Source organism: Siniperca chuatsi, linkage group LG20, assembly GCF_020085105.1.
Source record: "Siniperca chuatsi isolate FFG_IHB_CAS linkage group LG20, ASM2008510v1, whole genome shotgun sequence".
Taxonomy (NCBI): domain Eukaryota; kingdom Metazoa; phylum Chordata; class Actinopteri; order Centrarchiformes; family Sinipercidae; genus Siniperca; species Siniperca chuatsi.
This window is the reverse complement of record NC_058061.1, coordinates 16,288,807-16,308,476: the sequence shown is the minus strand read 5'-3', so window position 1 is coordinate 16,308,476 and position 19,670 is coordinate 16,288,807. Positions and strand designations below refer to the sequence as shown.

At 40.3% G+C, this 19,670-nt stretch overlaps 3 protein-coding genes across 9 annotated transcripts; 1 reads left to right on the top strand and 2 right to left on the bottom strand.

Moving 5' to 3' along the window:
* Positions 1–13: 13 nt before the first annotated feature.
* Positions 14–10,732, bottom strand: pms2 (PMS1 homolog 2, mismatch repair system component). 5 transcript variants are annotated; one of them, XM_044178956.1, is made up of 15 exons: positions 10,417–10,732; positions 6,927–7,066; positions 6,436–6,522; positions 6,243–6,345; positions 5,963–6,146; positions 4,129–4,296; positions 3,694–3,791; positions 3,494–3,593; positions 3,050–3,134; positions 2,803–2,955; positions 1,844–2,696; positions 1,581–1,748; positions 1,384–1,484; positions 1,096–1,265; positions 14–463 (listed from the first exon to the last, which is right to left on the bottom strand). In XM_044178956.1, the coding sequence occupies exons 1-15, from the start codon at positions 10,428–10,430 to the stop codon at positions 320–322; spliced, it is 2,568 nt and encodes an 855-aa protein (XP_044034891.1). In that variant the 5' UTR covers positions 10,431–10,732; the 3' UTR covers positions 14–319. The 5 variants fall into 5 exon arrangements, 4 of the variants coding, with proteins under 4 accessions (XP_044034891.1, XP_044034889.1, XP_044034890.1 ...); XM_044178954.1 differs by lacking the exon at positions 10,417–10,732 and adding an exon at positions 8,167–8,298; XM_044178955.1 differs by lacking the exon at positions 10,417–10,732 and adding an exon at positions 7,494–7,901.
* On the top strand, positions 8,385–19,436 carry eif2ak1 (eukaryotic translation initiation factor 2-alpha kinase 1). Of its 2 annotated transcripts, none has more exons than XM_044178961.1 (15): positions 8,385–8,556; positions 11,238–11,405; positions 11,529–11,665; positions 11,881–11,924; positions 12,011–12,110; positions 12,219–12,299; positions 12,392–12,485; positions 12,625–12,673; positions 13,148–13,529; positions 13,668–13,776; positions 13,985–14,091; positions 18,067–18,181; positions 18,286–18,365; positions 18,524–18,757; positions 19,095–19,436. In XM_044178961.1, exons 1-15 carry the CDS (start codon positions 8,385–8,387, stop codon positions 19,218–19,220), a joined length of 1,998 nt encoding a protein of 665 aa, XP_044034896.1. In that variant the 3' UTR covers positions 19,221–19,436. The 2 variants fall into 2 exon arrangements, with proteins under 2 accessions (XP_044034896.1, XP_044034897.1); XM_044178962.1 differs by lacking the exon at positions 8,385–8,556 and adding an exon at positions 10,790–11,006.
* Positions 14,093–17,849, bottom strand: LOC122867767 (ankyrin repeat domain-containing protein 61-like). 2 transcript variants are annotated; one of them, XM_044178963.1, is made up of 5 exons: positions 17,085–17,849; positions 16,704–16,798; positions 16,155–16,326; positions 15,459–15,659; positions 14,093–14,833 (listed from the first exon to the last, which is right to left on the bottom strand). In XM_044178963.1, the coding sequence occupies exons 1-5, from the start codon at positions 17,265–17,267 to the stop codon at positions 14,207–14,209; spliced, it is 1,278 nt and encodes a 425-aa protein (XP_044034898.1). In that variant the 5' UTR covers positions 17,268–17,849; the 3' UTR covers positions 14,093–14,206. The 2 variants fall into 2 exon arrangements, with proteins under 2 accessions (XP_044034898.1, XP_044034899.1); XM_044178964.1 differs by having other exon boundaries at positions 16,704–16,833; positions 17,085–17,223.
* Positions 19,437–19,670: the final 234 nt, after the last annotated feature.

Sequence of the window (19,670 nt, the reverse complement as noted above, 5' to 3'; positions counted from 1 at the left end):
GTAAGTGGCCACAAACGTTGCAACATATCTTGTTTATTTCCTCCATTAACTAGGTGTTAAAATATAAGAAATATATTTTGTGATACAAAAGACAAATAAAATCAGAACACACATAACAGACATTGAGAAATACACACTAATCAGTCAATACCAAGCATTTGAACCATACAAATATACAGCATCTATGGTTTGGACTCAGTCTTCTGTGTATCGATGCATCAGCAAGGGTGATGTTTAACAGAAATAAACTGGAATGAGAGCACAGTTATGTTAGGTCAGTGTAAAGTAAGATTCTCCGACAGTTCCTTCCTTAACATGGTCAGTCTTGTGAGATGATGTCCAGGTTGGCGAGGTGTCTCATGGTGGGTCTGCCGTGAGGACAGTTCCATGGATGCTCAATCTCCCCCATGTGAACCAGGAGCTTCTTCATCTCACTGACACTCAGAGCAGTGCCAATCATCACCTGAAGATGGACATGAGCAAAACAATAGATAATGTGGCAGGAAAACAGTAATGTTATTCAATCAGTCTATAACAAAACTGAATAACAAGTGGTCTTATTGTGGATCATCACAAACACCTTACATTACTACCAAAACCAAAAGTTTTAGATTTGTGGGTTTTTATTATTTGATCATCCATGCAGCCATTTGCTTCCACTAATTGCAGTACAGTATTACAATGAACTTGCAGAGGTTCAAAAGTTTCTTGTACGTCTACTTTTTTCAAATGAACAATGTCATTGCAAGTCTGTGCTCACAATAACATAACTGATTTAAATTGAAAGTACATATGATATTTACAGTTTATTTTCAGTGTGCAAGGAATTGAAGGGAAATCAGTGGCTGCTGGATAGACAGACAGAAGACAAAAAAAATATGTTGTGCTTTCTAAAATGGTCTGTAGTGATGGAAAGCATAAGTGACTGATTGTAAATGGCCTAAACGTATAAAAACATTTGTGTACCACTAATGACCAAGGTGGGAAAATAACATTCTGATGATGACTGCTGTCCTAATCTAAAGCCAAAACCTGGCTCAGTCTAAATATCTGAAAATACTTAAAAGTGTCTGTTTATTATCAGTATAAACTCACAGATTTTCTACAGGCTCGGGAGGCAAACATCTGCCTGACGCGGGATGGTCGACACATGACCCCTGGGCTGTCACTCAACATGAAGATCAGCTCTTCAATGTCGGCTGGGCCAAATGTCCAGTTTTTACTGGTGGGCAGAGACACCAGTTTAACCCTCTCCATCACCTGAGCTGCAGTCTCAATAAAAAAAAGTTGGTTTAGTATTTGTAATCATCAAAATGGGTGTAACTGTTTTGAACTTGAGATAAAATTATCAATCAACTCTATTTGATGGTTAAATGTTCATACCGTCCTCATCGACAAGGAATTCAAAGCCATTCTTTCTGAAAATCTCAATGTTCTCTATGAGTACATTTTCACTGATAGCAGTGAGGTGAAGCTTCTGAGGGCTGCAAACATAAAGAAAAAAAAAAGATCACTGACCAGTAAAAAGATCATTTTTAAACAACACAAGGAAAAATGTATCAACTGATTTAGATTCTTACACTATGAGTTTCTGTCCTTGGAGCGCAGTGTGCTGCTGCAGCATCTCAAAGTTGTATTTCTCATCTGTGGCATGCTGGTCAATCATGAAGATGTCCGAGTTGAGTTTGGTGATAATGAAGCCCAGGTTAAACTGACCGATGATCTCCATCTGTTTGAACATGTCTTTACTGTAGGGATGGAAGAAAGATCATTTACTGTTGTGGAAATTACACTCCAATACTGGCAAGTTCAGTCAGCAGTAGTTACAGGAGTCAGATCCTACCTGATTTCTTTCTTGAGCTCTTCCTCTGCACTTTGGTTTTCTCCAGGGTTGATCTTGGCCCTGAAGCGTCGATAGCGCAGATCCTCACCGGCCCTCTGTTTCCGCTGGTCCTGCAACCTCTTCACCTTCCCTGCCAGCTCTTGTAGAGAGAAATGGAGAGGCACCATCCTCCTCTGTATGCAGACTGCAGCGTCCACTGTCAAGGAGGAATTCTCAAAACAGTTTGAAAAAGTGTTAGATTTGTGTTCTGTGGGGAAATGTGGTCTCTCTGTCCTGGTCCTCTTGGCATCTGGGCTCACAGCACAGTCCTCATTGGAAGTGCATGGCTCAGTCTGTAACTCTGGGTCTTTGGGAACAGTATAGTCTGATGTTTCTTCGAGTGTTTCATTTTTTACACTGGCAGGTCCAGGAGAACTGAACTCCAGGCCAGAACACTGAAAATCTGCTGTTGCCAAGTCACAAGTGAACACAGCACTGTCTTTTTCTGAGTCTGTATCACTGCATAACGTCTTTCCGTACCTGAACCCATCTAGCACTGACTTTCCCACTGGGGAGTATTTAGCTAGATCTCTTGTGGGTTTCAAAGGAGATTTTGCACTTGGGTTGCAGGTAGGAGGTTTGACAGTGTCCTTAAAAAAAGACTGCAGTGTTTTCTGTGTTGGGCCACTGTTTGCAGCTTTTGCAATACTTGACTTGTTCCCAGAATTGGAGCTGTGATGACTTGAAAAAGCTGCTTTTAGGCCGGCCAGGTTTAGGGACAACTTTGGGCTCTGAGTCACTGGTTCCTCTCCAGGTTCTGGCATGTTCTCATTAGGCGAGACAACCTGACAGATTTCGGATGCAGGCGTTGTATCTAGACAAGTGACAGACAAACAATCAAAATAAAAGCACTGGAATGGAAACACAGTGATATTACTCTGCTATAATATCAATATACACATCTTATGATCTGTTCTTACTGGTGCTGGGTATGGACGTATAATTCAGGCTGATCTTATTGACTCCAGCCTCATACATGTTGATAAGAGAGGTCTTCAGAATAGCCAGCAAGAGTTTCTCCTCCTGAAGGAAAATCTGTCGTTTGTCTGGCGTTACGTTCACATCCACACACTCTGAAATAACACCACAACAAACGCTCATGTAGCACAGAAAGTCAGCAGTGTGGGTTTCAATTAAAAATTAACTTCAGTTCAGCTATTTTCTTACCAGAGGCAACAGCTATGTTCAATGCAACAAATGGATATTGATGTCTGTTGTACATATGATAAACTTCATTCACAAGTTTGGTCACCTGCAAATTGGGAATAACCAGAGATTAGGCTGAAAATGTGAACCCTCACTGGTAACACTTTAATTAAGTCCTCCTTTTTAGCATTCATTAGCAGTATATAAACATTTATAAACACACTATAATGTAGTTGCAAGCTGATATAAGTGTTTATTAATATATTTGTCATCTATAAGCACCAAGTGGAGGCTGCTTTATTAAGAGATAACGAATGACAATATAGTAAAATACAGTTGTAATAATATAGAATATGTCTTCATAGGAGAAGTTTTTTGAGAAATACTGTACATCAATAAACACTTTAAAAAGTCTTTATATCTGCTTACAACTACATAAGGGGACTTAAACTTAACATGAATTACCTTAATGGGATCACATGGCCGGTTGTTAATGAAAAAGAACTGCCTGTCTGTGGCACTTCTCCCAACGCCATGGTCTCCTCGTGACACAAACCCTGTGATGCTGCCAAAAAAGAGCCTTTAGAAACAAACCCCCCCAAAAAACCACTGCTGTGTTTGCAGAGAAGGCATACACAGGACTTCCATGCAATGGTGTCACTCACGAAAAAAGCTGTTTGGGTAGGTCTGCATCTTTGAGTCCATATTCTTCAAGAACATCTTCTGTAGGAGAAACTTGCTGAAAAGGCAGAAGACTCTGTAGCTGTAGAACACACAACAGACATTGAAATTAAATATTTAGCAAATCAAATAAGGCAATTTGACAGAACAATTGGCAGACTTCACTTCAACTGAGGAATTACAGAGTTCCTCTAAGGGCTGCGGAATTCCTCAACTCTTGGATATTGACTTAAATGCCAGTTAAACTCATTAAAACAACTCAATGAACATTAAGAAAGAAGAAGTGTTTTATTTAGTTCCAGGCAGCATCTTGGAGAATTGGACTGTCATCCCACAGCATTGATATGGTCAGACTGACACCTTCTGCAGATTGCAAATAAACAGTATAGTCAAGAAAAGTGTGAAACTAATGTTCCAACCTGTTTTGGTCCATATATGGCCCCTATGTTGTCTCTCATACACTGGCTGCCACTGGTGCTGAGGACTGTGCTGCGCTTTCCCTGGCCATTTTGGTTGGAGCAGGTGATACGCACTCCTGTAGAGATGATACAGTAGGACTGCAGGATATGTATCATTTTGGCATACTCCTGAAATTACAGAACAATGAAATATTTGGGATTAAAGATGAATGGTCATTTAATTAGCCACTGATTGAATTTATTAGTTTAGAGCCAAAGATACTAAGTGAAAAATGACATTTGCAAAGCATTACATTTATATACATTTATATTATGTTCTGAGAAAATAGTTTTACTTCAGATTTTGTTAGAATTATTTTATTTTAGTTAGTTATGTTGTTTCTGCTGACCATTTTCATTTTCACATTGATTCATGTCTTTTTCCTATCGTCCAGGCATCCACTCGGTTCCATTCATGATATGGAAACTTGCAAAGTCTAGAAACTGGTTGGAGATAAAGTGGATGATTCATCACACTGAACAATTATATTGTGTTATAATTAGGGCTGCACAATATGGTAAAAAATAATCATATTGCTTATTATTTTGACAGATATTACGATTTCGATATGATTCACGATTAGTGGAAATTATCGTTTGTGCATACAATTTTCATTTTCACTGAAAAAACTATTAAAATCATGATGATGTGACATTTGTTGGGGTCTATATCAAACAAATGTGTTTTCTTACATCTGGAGAACAAGATTTGTAGGCCAAAGCATCGCTGCAGCACTACAGTACTTCATAATAATGCTGTTTTGTCACACATTTTACCTTCATCAAAAAACTGCAGCTTCTGCGATTTGGATATTGCACTTGGTCATATTGCGATTTCGATAGTATTTAAAATTAATTGTGCAGCCCTAGTTATAATAGTGTTTGTGGAGGTGGGCATGGTTAGCTGTCAGCTGCAGAAGGAGAGGTAGGGGAGTGTCTCAGGTGAGCAGCGTCAGGGAGAGCTAATTGTCACTGTTGTGTCTTGTTGACTAATTATGCTCTCCCCTTTATATGCAGTAGCATGCTGGACTAGAGGTGCTCACACACAGACAAGACAGACAACCAGGCTGACTGTGGAACTTGTGGACTCTTTGGATCGCGACCAGCGCACCCAAGCCGGGCAAGCAAGAGGCGTTGTGGTTGACTGTTTTTGTTGATTGCTGAAAGTAGGCGTGTGTGAGCAGTCTGAATAAATAAAAGGCGTGACCTGTGAAACGCCCTGCTGCGTCCGTGTTTATGCCAGGGGAAGCCACGGTAGTAACAGTCCTGCTACAGTGTTATCATACATTTGAAAGCATAGATTGCAATTGAAGTCTTCCAGGTGGTATGTTCATGTGCTGGTGGGAAGCTCAGACATCCAGGGCTTGTTGCTGTCCTAGGTGTACATTCACCAAGGAAACAGTTGCATTTCCACGCTATATTGTCAGAAAATCAAACCTTGAAGAAAAACAATGAGGAAAAATGGGCATTGTCAAACATATCATGTGAATTTGGTTCCTTGCCTTAAGGTTTCTGCTCAGACTCCCACCAGATAAAGAAAACACCATTTCTCTGTTACCATGCAATGATAAAGTAACTAAATGTTCACTGTTATGGATCCCAAGCAAGTGTTAAGTAATTGCAAGACAACATGAATGGAAACCAATGGCTGCCTAGACTGTAGGAAAACCCTGTAAACCAAAGACACTCTCGTGCTTTAGAAAACTATCAGGAGTTTCATTTAATGTATATGATTGGTAGTAACATAGTAGACTAAAACATGCAGAAACATAAGAATGATCCTTTGATGACTGACCTTCTTAATATTGCGCTGGAACTCCTTATGCCGAACAGGCAGGGTGTAGAAGAGCTGCTGCAGGCTGACTGTGGAGCCCTGCTGCCGGGGATGGGGTGACTGCTGCACTAGGTGGCCTTTGTGGTCAAACACCAGCTTGGTCCCCACCTGGCTGGACTCGTGGCATGTCACCACACTCAGGTTACTGTAGCAGGGGGGGAGCGGAGGGGATTTTAGTTGACGAGGTGACAAGTAATGTAGGTGTATGAGCTGAACGAATGTGGCTGTTGAAGTGTTTTACCTCAGAGCACATAAAGAGCTGAGGGCTTCACCTCTGAAGCCAAATGTTTCCACATGGATGAGATCAGAGAAATCCCTCAGTTTTGACGTGTGATGCTTCAATGCTGCGGAACAGACGGAAGAAGTTTCACATAACCCAGAAGATTAGGTAGACTCTGACTAACAGGGCGGAGATAAACAAAGCTCACACTTACTCAGTCCTTCAAAGTTGGCCTCTTCTACTCCTTTGCCATTGTCTGACACTTCCACTAGTTCAGCTCCACACTCCTTCAGCCTGACATCTGGAACATACAACAATGTGATACTGAACAAAACAATGACAAGCATTCATAGCAATCTTGTTTTCTTTAAATCGTACTACGCAGATGAATCCTTCACAGTACAGTGAGAAGCTTGCTCCAGGTGGGCTTCTGTTCCACTAGTTTTCAATTGTCAATAGAATTTTAGCCCATATTTTAAGCTAAACCAATATCTCCTATTGTACTGGACTGTAAAACATGGGCACCTTGTCATTTAAACAAAAGACAGAATGATTATTTTGTCAGCATTCACAACTGTAGCTCTCATGAGTGATAGGTGCGCTATCACAAAACATCATCAGCAAACAGAAAACCCCAGTATCATGTTTCAGCTTTTTAAAAAGACAGATAAAAGAATGTGTGATACTGTGTGCCTCAATACTTACCAATGTTGGTGGCCCCTGCATCGATGCTGTTTTCCACCAGCTCTTTGACTGCAGTGGCCAAAGTCAGCACCACCTGTCCTGAGCAGATCTGATGCACTGAGTGCTTGTCAATGGCCTTGATGGCTCCGGCAGGTTCAGAGCTGCCGAGAAGAAAACCAGTACTTAGTTACAATGGTGTATAACTTTACCTTCTGCTAAATATTGCAGCAACAGATTTATACATGTACAGCTAGCTAGAAAAAAAGATGTTATAAGCTCTTTAAACCCCGTGTTCTCTCATCTGTGATGAAGGACGACATGAGGATTATGGGAATTGTTATACTTATTACAGTGTATTGTAGAGTGGCTCTATTATTCTTTAGATGTAAGTAAGGATGCATAATATACACGCCCTTGCTGATTTTCCAATGAAGTGAGGTCCAGGTTCAAATTAATCTACATGAAAACGGAACGGACTGGGTCTAAAATGTAATACATGTTTAACAATGTCGACTTGCATGGTATAAAAACAAAAATATCTGCAGGCAAGTTAAATAAAGAAATACTCTGGTAGCTAAGTTAACTTACGAAGCATCAGACATCTCTCAAGAGTGAAAAGCTTGAGGGGGATGTCACTTGTATCCTGAGATTTTGATATATGCCTCTATCTGAAACAGTGACAGGAAGAGACACCCGCTAATTAGTCGCCATTGTCAAATGTAGCTAGTTTGTTTTAACTAACTGTTGTCAGTGAAACCGCTTCACGACATCACGTTGTAAACACCAAAGTGAAGCTGTACCGCGCGGACTGAGCAGATTGTTCGCGAGCGTCACCTGTGCGCAAAACTGCGCAGTTTGACTGTTAAGTAATAGTATAACATGTAGAGTGTGTAAAACAGCAACCTCACATAACAACCACAAAATATAAGAGTGGTAACAACGTCAAACAAATGATATCGCAGTACAGAAACATGTATTATAGAAACCGTTGCCTCAAACTTTGCGGCATTTCATCATCAAACCCACCGAGACATTGGGATGTTAGGGCGCATGTGCAATTACCGCATATTGTAAAAAAACGAATAAATCGCTTTTTGTTGCAAGGTCATTCTCCAAGGTTTGAAACTGAACAATTATATTTCTGTTAGAACACTACACGCATGTTGATCTTATGCTGTAATTTTGAGTAAAACCTTTTTTATCAGTTAATCTTGTTGGAAATCAAGCACGTACATTGTCAGACGGTCCCTATGCTACTCACGTTACTGCCGTTGAATCATGGCCGTCTAGTGACATGCCCGACCGTGTGGGACTTGTGGTAGAAATATCTCACTTTTCTGATAGATTCATACGATGTAAACATTTGGGAAGCCATGATTTAACGAGTGATACTGCAGATATGAGGTAGCTGTTGTGAATTGGGCTGCGTTTTAAAATAAGTACTTTGTTTTGTTAAGTCACCATTTTCCACATACAAAAATGCACAGTTCAACGTCCAACAACGGAGTCCTGCTGGCAGAGGAATGTTCTGGAAGCAGCAGTAACCTCTTGGTCCACCGCTACATTAAGCCCATCAGGAGACATGAGATTGACAGTAACGTTAGCCTGTTAAATTTGGCAAGTGAAGAGGACGATGAAGTCCAGTTTGACAGTAAGCAGCTTTTCTTCTTGTGTTTAAACATGCTGCCTAGTGTTACGTTACTGTTTACTCATCCCTATTAAGTAAACATTAGTGGCGTTAGGTAATCCCACATTGCTTGACACAGAGACACCAGAATGAAAGGTCTGATGTTGAGTAGTTTACAGTGTCGTTGCTTTTTTTTTTTTTTTTTTTTAACTGGCAGGGGCGTAGTTAAGGATTTATAGACCATGTGAACAACAACGTGACTTCGAGCCTCCTTCCCCTTCTCTTCAAGCTGCCATTACTCCAGCATGTGTACAGATATCAGACAACCTTTTTGCATGTCAGTTCATATAGTTTGTGCAGATTGGGCAACAAAATGCATTTCCATTCAAACGAGTGTTAGTCTTTTCCTCCGTTTAGGACAGTCTGTCATCCTATACCAGCCATGACAGCGTCCTCCTGTTACATATATCGCAGACTATCAGCCTCTAAGGACCAACTTTGATCCTTACAGAAATAACCTGTCAAATAAACATATTCCTACATATTTGGACAGTCCAGTCCTGTTCTCTATTGCATGAAGAGAAAATATGACAAGCCTGTTAAAGGACTCTAAAGGTGTCTAATTTTACACTTTCACAATTTCTAGATTTCTCCCAGAACTGTTGCAGTCTAACGTTATGAACAACAACTAGACATCTTGACATGTTTTTTCCCCCCATTTCTAAACAGAAATAAACCACAATAAGACCTTCGTCTAATATTGATTTATACCACATTATATATCAAGGTCTTATGGATATTGTGCTATTTCTTTCTATACAGCCCAACCCTAATCAACAGGCTTAAAGGGATACTCCAGCAATTTGATATTGCACATTCATAAAGTAGGAGGACAGGTTACATGACTACATGTCCCCAGTTTATAAATAAGTAAGTAAGAAAAGTTTATTTAGTAAAGCACCTTTCTCAGAGCAAGGTCACAAAGTGCTTCACAAGAGTAAAATTGTTAAAAAATAACACCATAAAAATAGTAAACAGAATCCAACATAAGCAACAATAGACCTTAAAAACACACAAAATTACAAACACTAGACAGCAGACGAGACAGTTTGAATAAATGAGTCTTCAGCTGCTTTTAAAGGCGTCATCGGAGACCGCAGATCGTGTGTCTGTAGGAAGAGCGTTCCACAGTGTCGGAGCCACCACTTCAAAGGCACAATCACCTTTTGTTTTCAGTCAAACACGTGGGACAACCAGTCAGCCCTGGTCAGAAGACCTAAGTGACCTACTGGTGATATAAGGGTGGAGCAGGTCAGCGATCTACACAGGTACCTGACCATGCAGGGCTCTATATATGAAAACAAGAACCTTAAATGAATCCTGAACCTGATGGGAAGCCAATGTAAAGAAGATAAGATGGTTGTGATGTAAGTCGACCTGCTGGACCTGGTCAGCAGCCTTGCAGCAGCGTTCTGGACCATTTGTAGACGGTCCAGGGACGACATGCTGAGGTGAAAAGGGAATTGCAGTAGTCTAGCCAGGATGATATAAAAGCGTGAATCTTTTCTAGCTCAGGTTGTGATAGAAAAAAGACCTGAGTTTGGCAATGTTTCTTAATTGGAAGAAACATGTACGGGTCAACGATTTGATATGTTGATCGGAGTACATAGCCTGATCAAATACAACACTGAGATTTCTAAGATTAGACTGTACAACTGAAGAAAGGGACCTGATACTCTGAGCAACCTTGGAAGCTATGCTATCTGAAGCTATGATAAAGACCTCAGTCTTATATGCATTTAGCTGTACAAAGTTATTAGCCATCCAGTCCTTTAACACGTTTTGTGTCAGATGTTTGAAACCTGAAGCCAAACTCAATATTACCTTGGTGACATCATGAGGATTGTTTTCTCAGACTTTAGAAAGCTCCCTCCAGAGCCACAGAAGACTTTATACAGCTGTTTTCATAGACCGAGTAGTACTCTCCATGACGAGTAAGTTGACCTTTGTGTGTTAAAACAGTGGAGTGCCCCTTTACCATGCAAACTTGCAGTTGCCAGCTAAGTTTGCATGGGTCTTGTGACATCATCGGGATGTACGATCAAGTAAAATCTTAGTCCAGCAATGAATTTCTGTGTCAAGACTTGCTGCTCCACACATCCTGCAGTATGATGAAACAGCCTCTCCTTCCCATTCTGGCACAGTGACCAAGTGTCTCAGCTTGGTCACTGTGTTTATAGAGTACAGTAGGTGGAGGAGGCTGGTGTCCGCTGGAACAGGCAGATAAGCATTACTGCTGTGCACACCCCCTTATGTATAAACAAGATGAGCTACTTTTTTGCCTTGGAAGTGAACAGGATAATCATTAGTACAGCTCCGAGTGCTTAATATTGGACCAAAAGTGTTTTTATACAGAAAAATGGACCTAGGAGACAAAAACATTGTTGAAATGATAGCAAAAGTAATTGAAGAAGGTAAGACTATACTGAAGAAATATTGTGGTTATATGTGTATTTGACTTTATTTTCAACAAAGTCAAATCTAATTACTACTGTTGTTTTGTGCTACAATCTCCAGTTTGAGCCTTTTTAAGGCAAAAATGATGCAAGAACAAAACTGAACAAAGAATCATGCCAAACATTATTTCATTATAATTTACCACAGCTTCCTCTTTCTCATTTTTATTTTTTATTCTGTATGCTCAGCTTCCGACACAGACAATAACCATGAGGTGTTGATGGCTGGTAGACATTACCCGTCCATCCACGAGTTTGCCTCAGCAATCCCCAACCACCTTCTCCTGGGGTCTCTACTGGAGCACCTGTGCTTCGTCTACGAGAGCAACCCAGTTCGCTCACGCATGCTGTTTAAAGGCACGTACTGAGATGTGTAAATACGTGTTCAGCAATCTGTCCCTACGCCAGGCTGTGTGAAGTATTCTGAGATTATTGTTTGTTATTAATTCCAAATTAATTATTTTGCTGTCCCTCTGATAGTGATTGGCCAGCGTTTAGCTGCCATGAACCTCCTCTCACCTTTGGCCATATGTGATGAGTTCAGCACCGTCAGACTCCAGCACAATCGGGCCTTCACTGAGCTGCTTCATGCTGCCAGCTCCTCGCTGTACCCACAGGTAACTGGACAAGTCACCAGTATGTCTGTATGTTGTATGTCTGATGTTGGGATTAACAAATTATGTAAAGTGATTATTATTATTGATCAAAGCCATAAACTCAGCTTACAATTATGTAAACGGGGTAGTGCTTCAACAGTTTACTAACTGGTACAATCTTGCGTTAATTGTTATCATGTCCACAGTGTGGTTACTGTCCTCATCTCATTTTGCAGGGCCAACAACGTCTTGGCACAAACACACACAATCCTACTGTAAGGTAGGCTGAGTAGTTTATGATGTTGAGTTGCTTTAAAGGACTATTTAAGTATCGTGTAAGAGATGTTTGTTTTTGGCTCCCCACAGACCTAAGGAGGGACTGTTTCAAGCGCAGACGTCCCGGTATCTTAGTGAGTTTGAAGAATTATGTAGACTTGGAAAAGGATCATATGGAAATGTTTTTAAGGTATTTTACTCTGTTCTGTTCCACACAATTTTTTCACAATCTCCTCTAAAGAAGAACATGACTTGAGTTGATCAACACAATCATGTTATCTTTGACATCATCTTGTAGGTTATGAACAAACTGGATGGACAGCATTATGCTGTGAAGAAAATTCTCATCAAAAAAGTCTCAAAGGATGACTGCATGAAGGTGGGCCATCAGTGTTTTATCAATAGACCCTTTTTATGCCCAAATGCAGAGATATAATAGACTAATAATTAGATTATTTTGTTTTGCTCTAGGTCCTCAGGGAAGTCAAAGTGCTGTCCAGCCTGCAGCATGTAAATGTTGTGGGCTATCACACTGCGTGGATGGAACATGTTCAGCCTGCGGCATGTGAGTATTTAACTGCTGTCCTGCAGCAAGCTTGTTGGACTGAAATTAGTGAAGTTACTATTCACAGAGCTCAGTGAACAATAACACCGACTGTGCTTATCATAAAACGAGCTTTATGTGAAAAAGAACTCTGTTGCAGATTCTGAATCTCTCCTGCCTGCACTGGAATCACCTGGACATCAAGACAGGTAGGATCCAACGTTAACTGAATTGTTATGAACATTTTTCACTATTTTCTGTCATTATATAAACCAAATGATTGAGAACTATTTTTTTAGAAAATAATTAGAATATTTATCAATAATGGAATTAATCGTAAGTTTCGGCCCTAGTATTATTTATTATATGTTATTTACCTTCTGGTGGACTACTTTAGATGAATTACGAACTTGATTCAGAGCACAAGTGAATAGGCAAATTCTATATTAAAACTTATTTTTCTTGTGATTGACCACTAAACTTTTCAAATAGTGGATTCTATACAGAAATAGCATTAAAAGTGGGTAAGGTTACACATTTATGCTAAGAATGAATTATTAATAACAATTTTTTTGACAGGTAAAAAATAATTCAAACACTGTTTACGCTACAGTATTTATCTCAGGGCATGTAGATGCAATAATAGTAATTTTTTAAATCTATCTCGACTCTTTCATTCCCAGTTCTGGTGAGAACCCTGACGGCGGCAGCAGCTCCTCGATAGTTTTCCAAAGCCTCAGTCAAGCACCAACACATGCTGCTTCAAGTGCCAAAGTTCCCCCGAGAGAGACCCAGCCCGTCAAAGCTTTAGTTCCAACCCAAGAGAAGGACCAGGTGGTGTGTCCCAAGACGATGCGCAGGATTCCTGAGAACTATGTCCCCTGTGTGTTCCTGGGACAGCAAGGTCCCATGAAGAGCTCCAAATGTCCTGCCACGGGTTGGGACAGTTCAGCACTGTCAGAGGAGGAGTCCAGCAGGAGTAGCATCGAACTGAACAACAACTCCTGCATGGACAGGGAATGTCAGCAGTGGGCTGACAAACGCACAACAAAGCCTTCTAAAGAGGTAGGTGCTTAAAGACAAATGATTGGAAAGATTTAGTTTTATAGCTTACTGAAAGTTAAAAATGTTTTTTCAGAAATCTTGAAATGTACACTCAAAAACAATGTCAAGTTTTCAGTTATGGTTTGACTATATCTGCAGGTACACTTCCACCTGATGCTCTACATCCAGATGCAGTTGTGCGAGCGCTCACTGAAGGACTGGATCTCTGACAGGAACACCAAGCCCAAAGAAGAACAGACCTCAAGATGTATTTGTTTAACACATGCATTACTTTACAATATTAAATTGTTCCATTACAGATTATATTTAATAAAAGCACACAACTTTAGATTGCTAGCTTCTAACCATTTACAAATGTTACAAATTTAATTTAATTCATGCTGAAAATGTATTTCACATCTGTTCTGAGATATAAAAGACAATTTTGGAAAATAAATATATTTTTGTATTTTCAGGCCCTTATGGATGTGTTGATACTGAACACACACTCAGCCTGCTGAGAAAGATACTTGAAGGAGTGGAGTACATTCACTCCAGGGGAATCATGCACAGAGACCTGAAGGTAAAGTGCTTTGATAGATTTTATTTGATCAGCACATGTTTGAGGGCATCAGATTGAAGGTGTCTCTGTAGCTTAATGCAAACAGTCACATGCAGTTTGCATTGACACACAGGTGTTAAATCGGAGCAATATCAAATAAGTTATTAAAAGAGTCCTGTTCACTATCTGTCAGAAAGGAAATGTGTAAATTCTCCCAGTAGTTGACTACAAAGTCATATATCCTCTCAGGCAGGATTCTTCTCAACTCTTCTCTCTTGTCTTGGACATGTTTTAGATAAATGTCAGTCTTGCAAATATCCTGAAGCCTCTTTGGCTGCTGAATGAGTTTCAGTAGCTGGTCTCTCTGTTTGAAGAAACATGGGAGCGTCAAGGTGGAGGGCAGGTGGCCGCTCTGGTTGTAGACTGTGAGCGGGGAGGTCAGACTGAGGAGTTTCACCAGCAGAGAGCTGTTCCTTACATTAGGCGTGTGGTTCAGGAACAGGAACAGACAGTTCTCCCCTGCGTTGCTCAGCTTATTGATGTTGGCTCCGTACCTGAGCAGCAGGTCCACCAGCTCCTTGCTGCCCATGCTGCACGCCTCCTGTAAAGGTGTCAATCCAGCTTTGTTCACCGCGTTGGCCTCGGCCCCCTGCTCAAGCAGCGCAGAGATGCAGCTAATGTTGTCCTCCAGGGTTTTAGTGGTCTTCATAGCCATTGCCACAGCAGATAGGTGCAGAGCAGTGTTCCCAGACTGCTTCACCCCCTTGAAAATAGTGAAGAATTTACTTGAATTTAGTGAAGGGCAGATGTAACCTAATGCGATTAAGATATGGTCAAGATCACTGGTCAACAGCTTTTTCAAGTGTTGTGGCAAGTTATTATCAATGAAACAGAAAATGAAGCAACAAGTGACAAAAAATCCAAAATCTAAACTATACCATTAGTGAATATAGTATTTTCAGTATTTTTTCATTTGTTTGGTCTACCTCAAAGGAGAAATTGCCTAGTTGAATTGAGACCTACGCTATGCGTGATTTGCTTGATGTTAGATGGCATAAGGGCTTAAATAAGCCATTATTTTTGTCTGTGGACTGGGCACATTTCGTGTATTCGGTATTCTTATTTTATGCCGAATTGTTTGAATTTTCTTACTTCAGAGTATTTTCTTTCTTTCGCCGTCCTAGGTCAGGATTTTCTACCTTTTTCAAGACGATGGCTCTGTTCTGTTCAGGTGTCCCAGTAAGATGTGGAATGCAGTCGTTATCTGTGCTTTCCCTGCTATGACACGTCAAAATGACTGCAGTGAAAGGGTCTTTTGTGTTTTATTGTGTTTAAGCAAGAAAAAAATAGAGCAAATGCCAACTGCCAAAAGAAACAACAACACGAACCACGTTAATATCTGCTCCCTCCTTGATCAAGCTGGCTAGAATGTCCTTATGGAGGATCCCAGCAGCCATATGCAGGGGCGTCATCCCACTGCTGTCCACAGCATTAACATCAGCACCATAGCTGGCCAGAATTTGGACAGCAGACAGAGCCCTGTAGCGTACTGATAGGTGGAGAGCTGTCTGGTGACTGTTTTCCTCCACCTAGAGAGGAAGCACAACAAACACACGCACAAACATTTCAAAAGGAATTATAAAAAGATATATTTGAGGATTTTTAAAAATGTTTTTCATAATTTATGTTTTGATCCACAAATCTACAAATTACTCTTGACTTTTTTCTTGGGTAACACTTTACTTTTAGTCCGCCTACCGATAGATTATAGAGTATATGTAACATTTCAACTGTTTCGCTGTTGACTGTAGATGCTTAACAGATTATCAATAAAATATATGTGATAATTGACGTGCATACCCTAACCGAGAGGTTTTTTGTGCCTAAACCTAAACCAAACCTTTATTTGTGAAACAGTTAAATTGTTGAATCTCAACTAATAAGCTGTTGAAATGTTACAAATACTCTGTAGACTATCCAAGTTAAGTGGAACCTTTTCTGTTTAACTCGAATTTCACAGATAGGAGCTTAAATTAGTGCAAAAAGAAGCTTAACATTGATTTGCTGTATGAAAAACATTTCACCTTTGCATTGACTTTAACACCGTGCTCACAGAGGAGCCGCAGACAGGCCTCTGCCTGCCTACACACGCCGATCATAGCAGCCTGGGCCTTGGAACCTGGTTTTGGCCAAGTAGTCAGGATGCTTGGCCAACAGGTTATCACCACGTGCAGAGTGGTTCGACCGAGCTGGTCCCTGTGACACAGGAAGAGACAGTGAAGTTGGTGCAGATGGAAAGCTGTCAACGTTTTATTAGAAATAAAAGGAACCAGTGACATGCGTGTCATTGTACTGGGTGTCACTTTGAAGTTGTAACAGGAAGTCATCAAGTCACCAAAAATGAAATTAGACTCTTACTGTACTTACTCTTATGCAGTCTTCTTTGTTTTAGGAAATAAACTAAACTACCTCAGCTGAAATGAGTTCATTTTATTCCAGCTGAGTCATTTTTGTTTATTTTATGAGAGGCTTAAACCATGAGAAAAACAACCTCATGTAACACTGTAGTATTGATGGGCATGATGCTAGGTTTAAGTGTGTATATCCGTATACTTGCGTGTGTTTGTCCAGACCTCATTTCAGGGTCTGCCCCTGCTGACAGCAGGCTCTGCATGCTCTTTACTCTTCTGTAAGAGGCAGCCAGGTGAAGGGGAAGGATAGCAAGGCCCTAAGGCAAGGCAAGACAAGACAAGAGAAGACAAACTGGAATACTGTAAAACACAAATATGTTGCAGTCTAACACTACAGGAAGTACTTTCTTTTTTACTTTTTTCTTTTATTTTCACAAATTGGATGATCTTTTTGTGATTATCGTTGATTTGGCGATACTATAATATATATAAGATGCTATGTTTCTGTCCATGTGACAGTTTTGATGTAAAGTGAAACTTACATTTGACATGTTTCAATTCTCAGAAGTATTTTTTTATAAATGGTTGCGTTGTTGCAGTTACCTTCCAGAAAACTTCTCCGGGTGCACCATCTTGAATCTTGATGAGAAAGTTGCTCCCATGCTTTTTTGACATGTCTTCTATACATCTCAAGTCTTCATCCAAAATTGCAGTATAGAATTCATTGTTGTGAAACTTGATAATGTTACCGCTCCCATCCTCATGTTCCTTGCTCTCCTCCAACATGACCAGGCATCGCAGCTTCACTGCTGTCTGTGTTTAGTCTTCCAGAAGGTGTGTGTGGTGGTTGAAAGCTGGTTCGTCTGGTTTGTTGATACAAACATACATTTGTCAGAGGGATGTCGGTTAATTTGGCAGTCTTGAGGAGGGAAAATCAAAGTGCTTCTGTTTTCTGTGTTTGGTAGTTTCGGCAGCTACTTCTGTTTTCTGTGTTTGGTGTTTTCAGTGAGTCTGATTTCATCATGTAGGTTTGAGAGTTACGTGTCTAAGTTTGATGTACGGTCTTCCTGTCACAACTGATAACTTCTTGCTGCATGTGGGGCCAATTATGGGGACTGGTTACACCCTTCTGAGTAATTTACAGGTTGTTCCAGTGCTTGTTGCACTTTAAAATTTTACTTTAAGGAAAGCAGGGAATTATTAATTTGTAAAAGCTTACATGCTTACCAATCCATCTTTTAAAATGCAGTAAATAAAGAACAGTATTTCCAAGTTTGAATGGAGTAGTTGATGTAAAGCCCTGGCTTATTCTGAATCCTCTCTCCTTTTTACAGTGGCTTCATCCAGTATCTACATGACAGTCATGTAGTATGTGTCTTCCCATCAGAGCCTTTATGGGGAAATATATTAGAAAAATAAGTGTATGTTTAGAATGTAATGTTAGATGGTCTGAAACCCTAAAATTGTTGATTTCTTCTTATAATATGTTGTATGAAACACTGTGATCTCACATGCAAAAAGATTTCTGCGTCTCTACACCCAGTGACAAATGGAACTAATTGTAATGTGTTTGTTTTTTCCACAGCCAAGGAACATTTTCCTCCATGGTCATGACTGCCATGTTCGGATTGGGGACTTTGGTTTGGCCTGCAGGGATATAATACTGGATGGCCATAACAGCACCACCTCTCCCAGCAGTGGTACTGTACCTCTTAGCTTGTTATATTTTCATGACACAGTACCTCACATTATCACAGGTAGATGGCGCTATTTGCTAAAGTCACATTTCTGGTGTATTTTGCAGATTCCTCACATACTACAGGTGTCGGCACATTTGTATATGCTGCACAAGAACAGCTGAAGGGCTCCCATTACGATTCAAAGGTAAACAAAATAATAGTAAAATTATGATGAATCCAGACTTAATTTTTCTTGTAACATGACACACATTTTATCATTAACCTCCATCTTTGTTAACTCTTCTATGCCATTTTTTACAACTGTCAGTCTAAACTTTATTTGTATTGTTGTTGCTCTCCCAGTCAGACATGTACAGCATTGGAGTGCTGGCTCTGGAGCTATTCCAGCCCTTTGGGACAGAGATGGAGCGGGTCCGGACCCTCGGAGACCTGAGAGAGGGGAAAATCCCAGACTCGTTCTGCCACAGATGGCCAGTCCTGACTAAGTACATCGCGAAGCTGACGAGTAAAGAGCCCGGTGTTCGGCCCACAGCCAGCCAGCTTCTACAGAGCGAACTCTTCTGCAGTAAAGACATAGTATGTAGGGATATATGAATATATTTTAGCTCTAAAAATAATGAAATCCCCCCATGACTTTTTGATCTATAAACAATTTTATATTTAATTATTTGGGATAACTGAGATAAAATCTACAAAGTATGCAACTATCTGGAAACAAATGTAAATTACATTTAGGATTACTTATAATGTGCATCTTTTGTTTTACTGTGTGTGTGGCTACATGGCATGTGTCACCAGAAAGTGCTCCGTGTTGGATCTAGGAAGGCTTAATCACACTTGCATCTGCAGTAAAGTTCCTAATAATAATTACCAACCAATTTTAAGAATTTCTCCCCCCCCACCCCCCCTTCAGGTGATCCATGGTTTGCAGAGAAGGGTCGAAGAGCAGGAGGAAGAGATCATGCAGCTGAGGAGACAGATCAGTCAGCTTCAGAGCTCACAAGTCACAGTTCATTTCTCTGAGTCAGACGAGACCTGAGCCTTAAAAAGCTCGACACTCCACAAACTGTGAAAACTTGATTTATTCAACCACTGCTGTGATATGTTTTAATGACTTGGTACAAGTGTTAGAGCGCGCGCGTGTGTGTGTGTGTGTGTGTGTGTGTGTAAGCTTTTGGGTGTGTCTTGTACACCTGGATGTAAGGGTGCAATTATTTATCTTCATTCAGCTGTTCAATAAAACCTATTTCTGCTATGTCTTGTGGGTTTTCTAAGAAGCAATATGTGATTATTGGTCATTTGAGATGTTGCTTTGAAAGTATTACACTTTGAAAAAGTGACCTATAAGCAGAATTGACTATGTCTATTATGAATTTGTGCAGCTTCTTGATCCTGAAGAAGCTGTCCATTGTCAGCAAATTGAAAAGCAATCGTGGACACAATAAGCCTTCCAATTTAGATTTTATGGAGACATGGGCACATTTATTTC

What these genes read in the sequence shown, in the direction of transcription:
- eif2ak1 (XM_044178961.1), top strand. Translation starts at nt 8,385, where the DNA reads ATGCACAGTTCAACGTCCAACAACGGAGTCCTGCTGGCAGAGGAATGT. An exon ending in CATATGGAAATGTTTTTAAG is followed by an intron (nt 12,111 to 12,218) that starts GTATTTTACTCT and finishes ATCATCTTGTAG; the next exon opens with GTTATGAACAAACTGGATGG. An exon ending in AGAAGAACAGACCTCAAGAT is followed by an intron (nt 13,777 to 13,984) that starts GTATTTGTTTAA and finishes TTGTATTTTCAG; the next exon opens with GCCCTTATGGATGTGTTGAT.
- LOC122867767 (XM_044178963.1), bottom strand. Translation starts at nt 17,267, where the DNA reads ATGTTGGAGGAGAGCAAGGAACATGAGGATGGGAGCGGTAACATTATC. An exon ending in GTGTTAAAGTCAATGCAAAG is followed by an intron (nt 15,660 to 16,154) that starts GTGAAATGTTTT and finishes CTTCCTCTCTAG; the next exon opens with GTGGAGGAAAACAGTCACCA. An exon ending in AGGGAGCAGATATTAACGTG is followed by an intron (nt 14,834 to 15,458) that starts GTTCGTGTTGTT and finishes ACTATTTTCAAG; the next exon opens with GGGGTGAAGCAGTCTGGGAA.
- pms2 (XM_044178954.1), bottom strand. Translation starts at nt 8,201, where the DNA reads ATGTCACTAGACGGCCATGATTCAACGGCAGTAAC. An exon ending in CTACCCAAACAGCTTTTTTC is followed by an intron (nt 3,594 to 3,693) that starts GTGAGTGACACC and finishes CTTTTTTGGCAG; the next exon opens with CATCACAGGGTTTGTGTCAC. An exon ending in GAACATAGCTGTTGCCTCTG is followed by an intron (nt 2,956 to 3,049) that starts GTAAGAAAATAG and finishes GTGTTATTTCAG; the next exon opens with AGTGTGTGGATGTGAACGTA.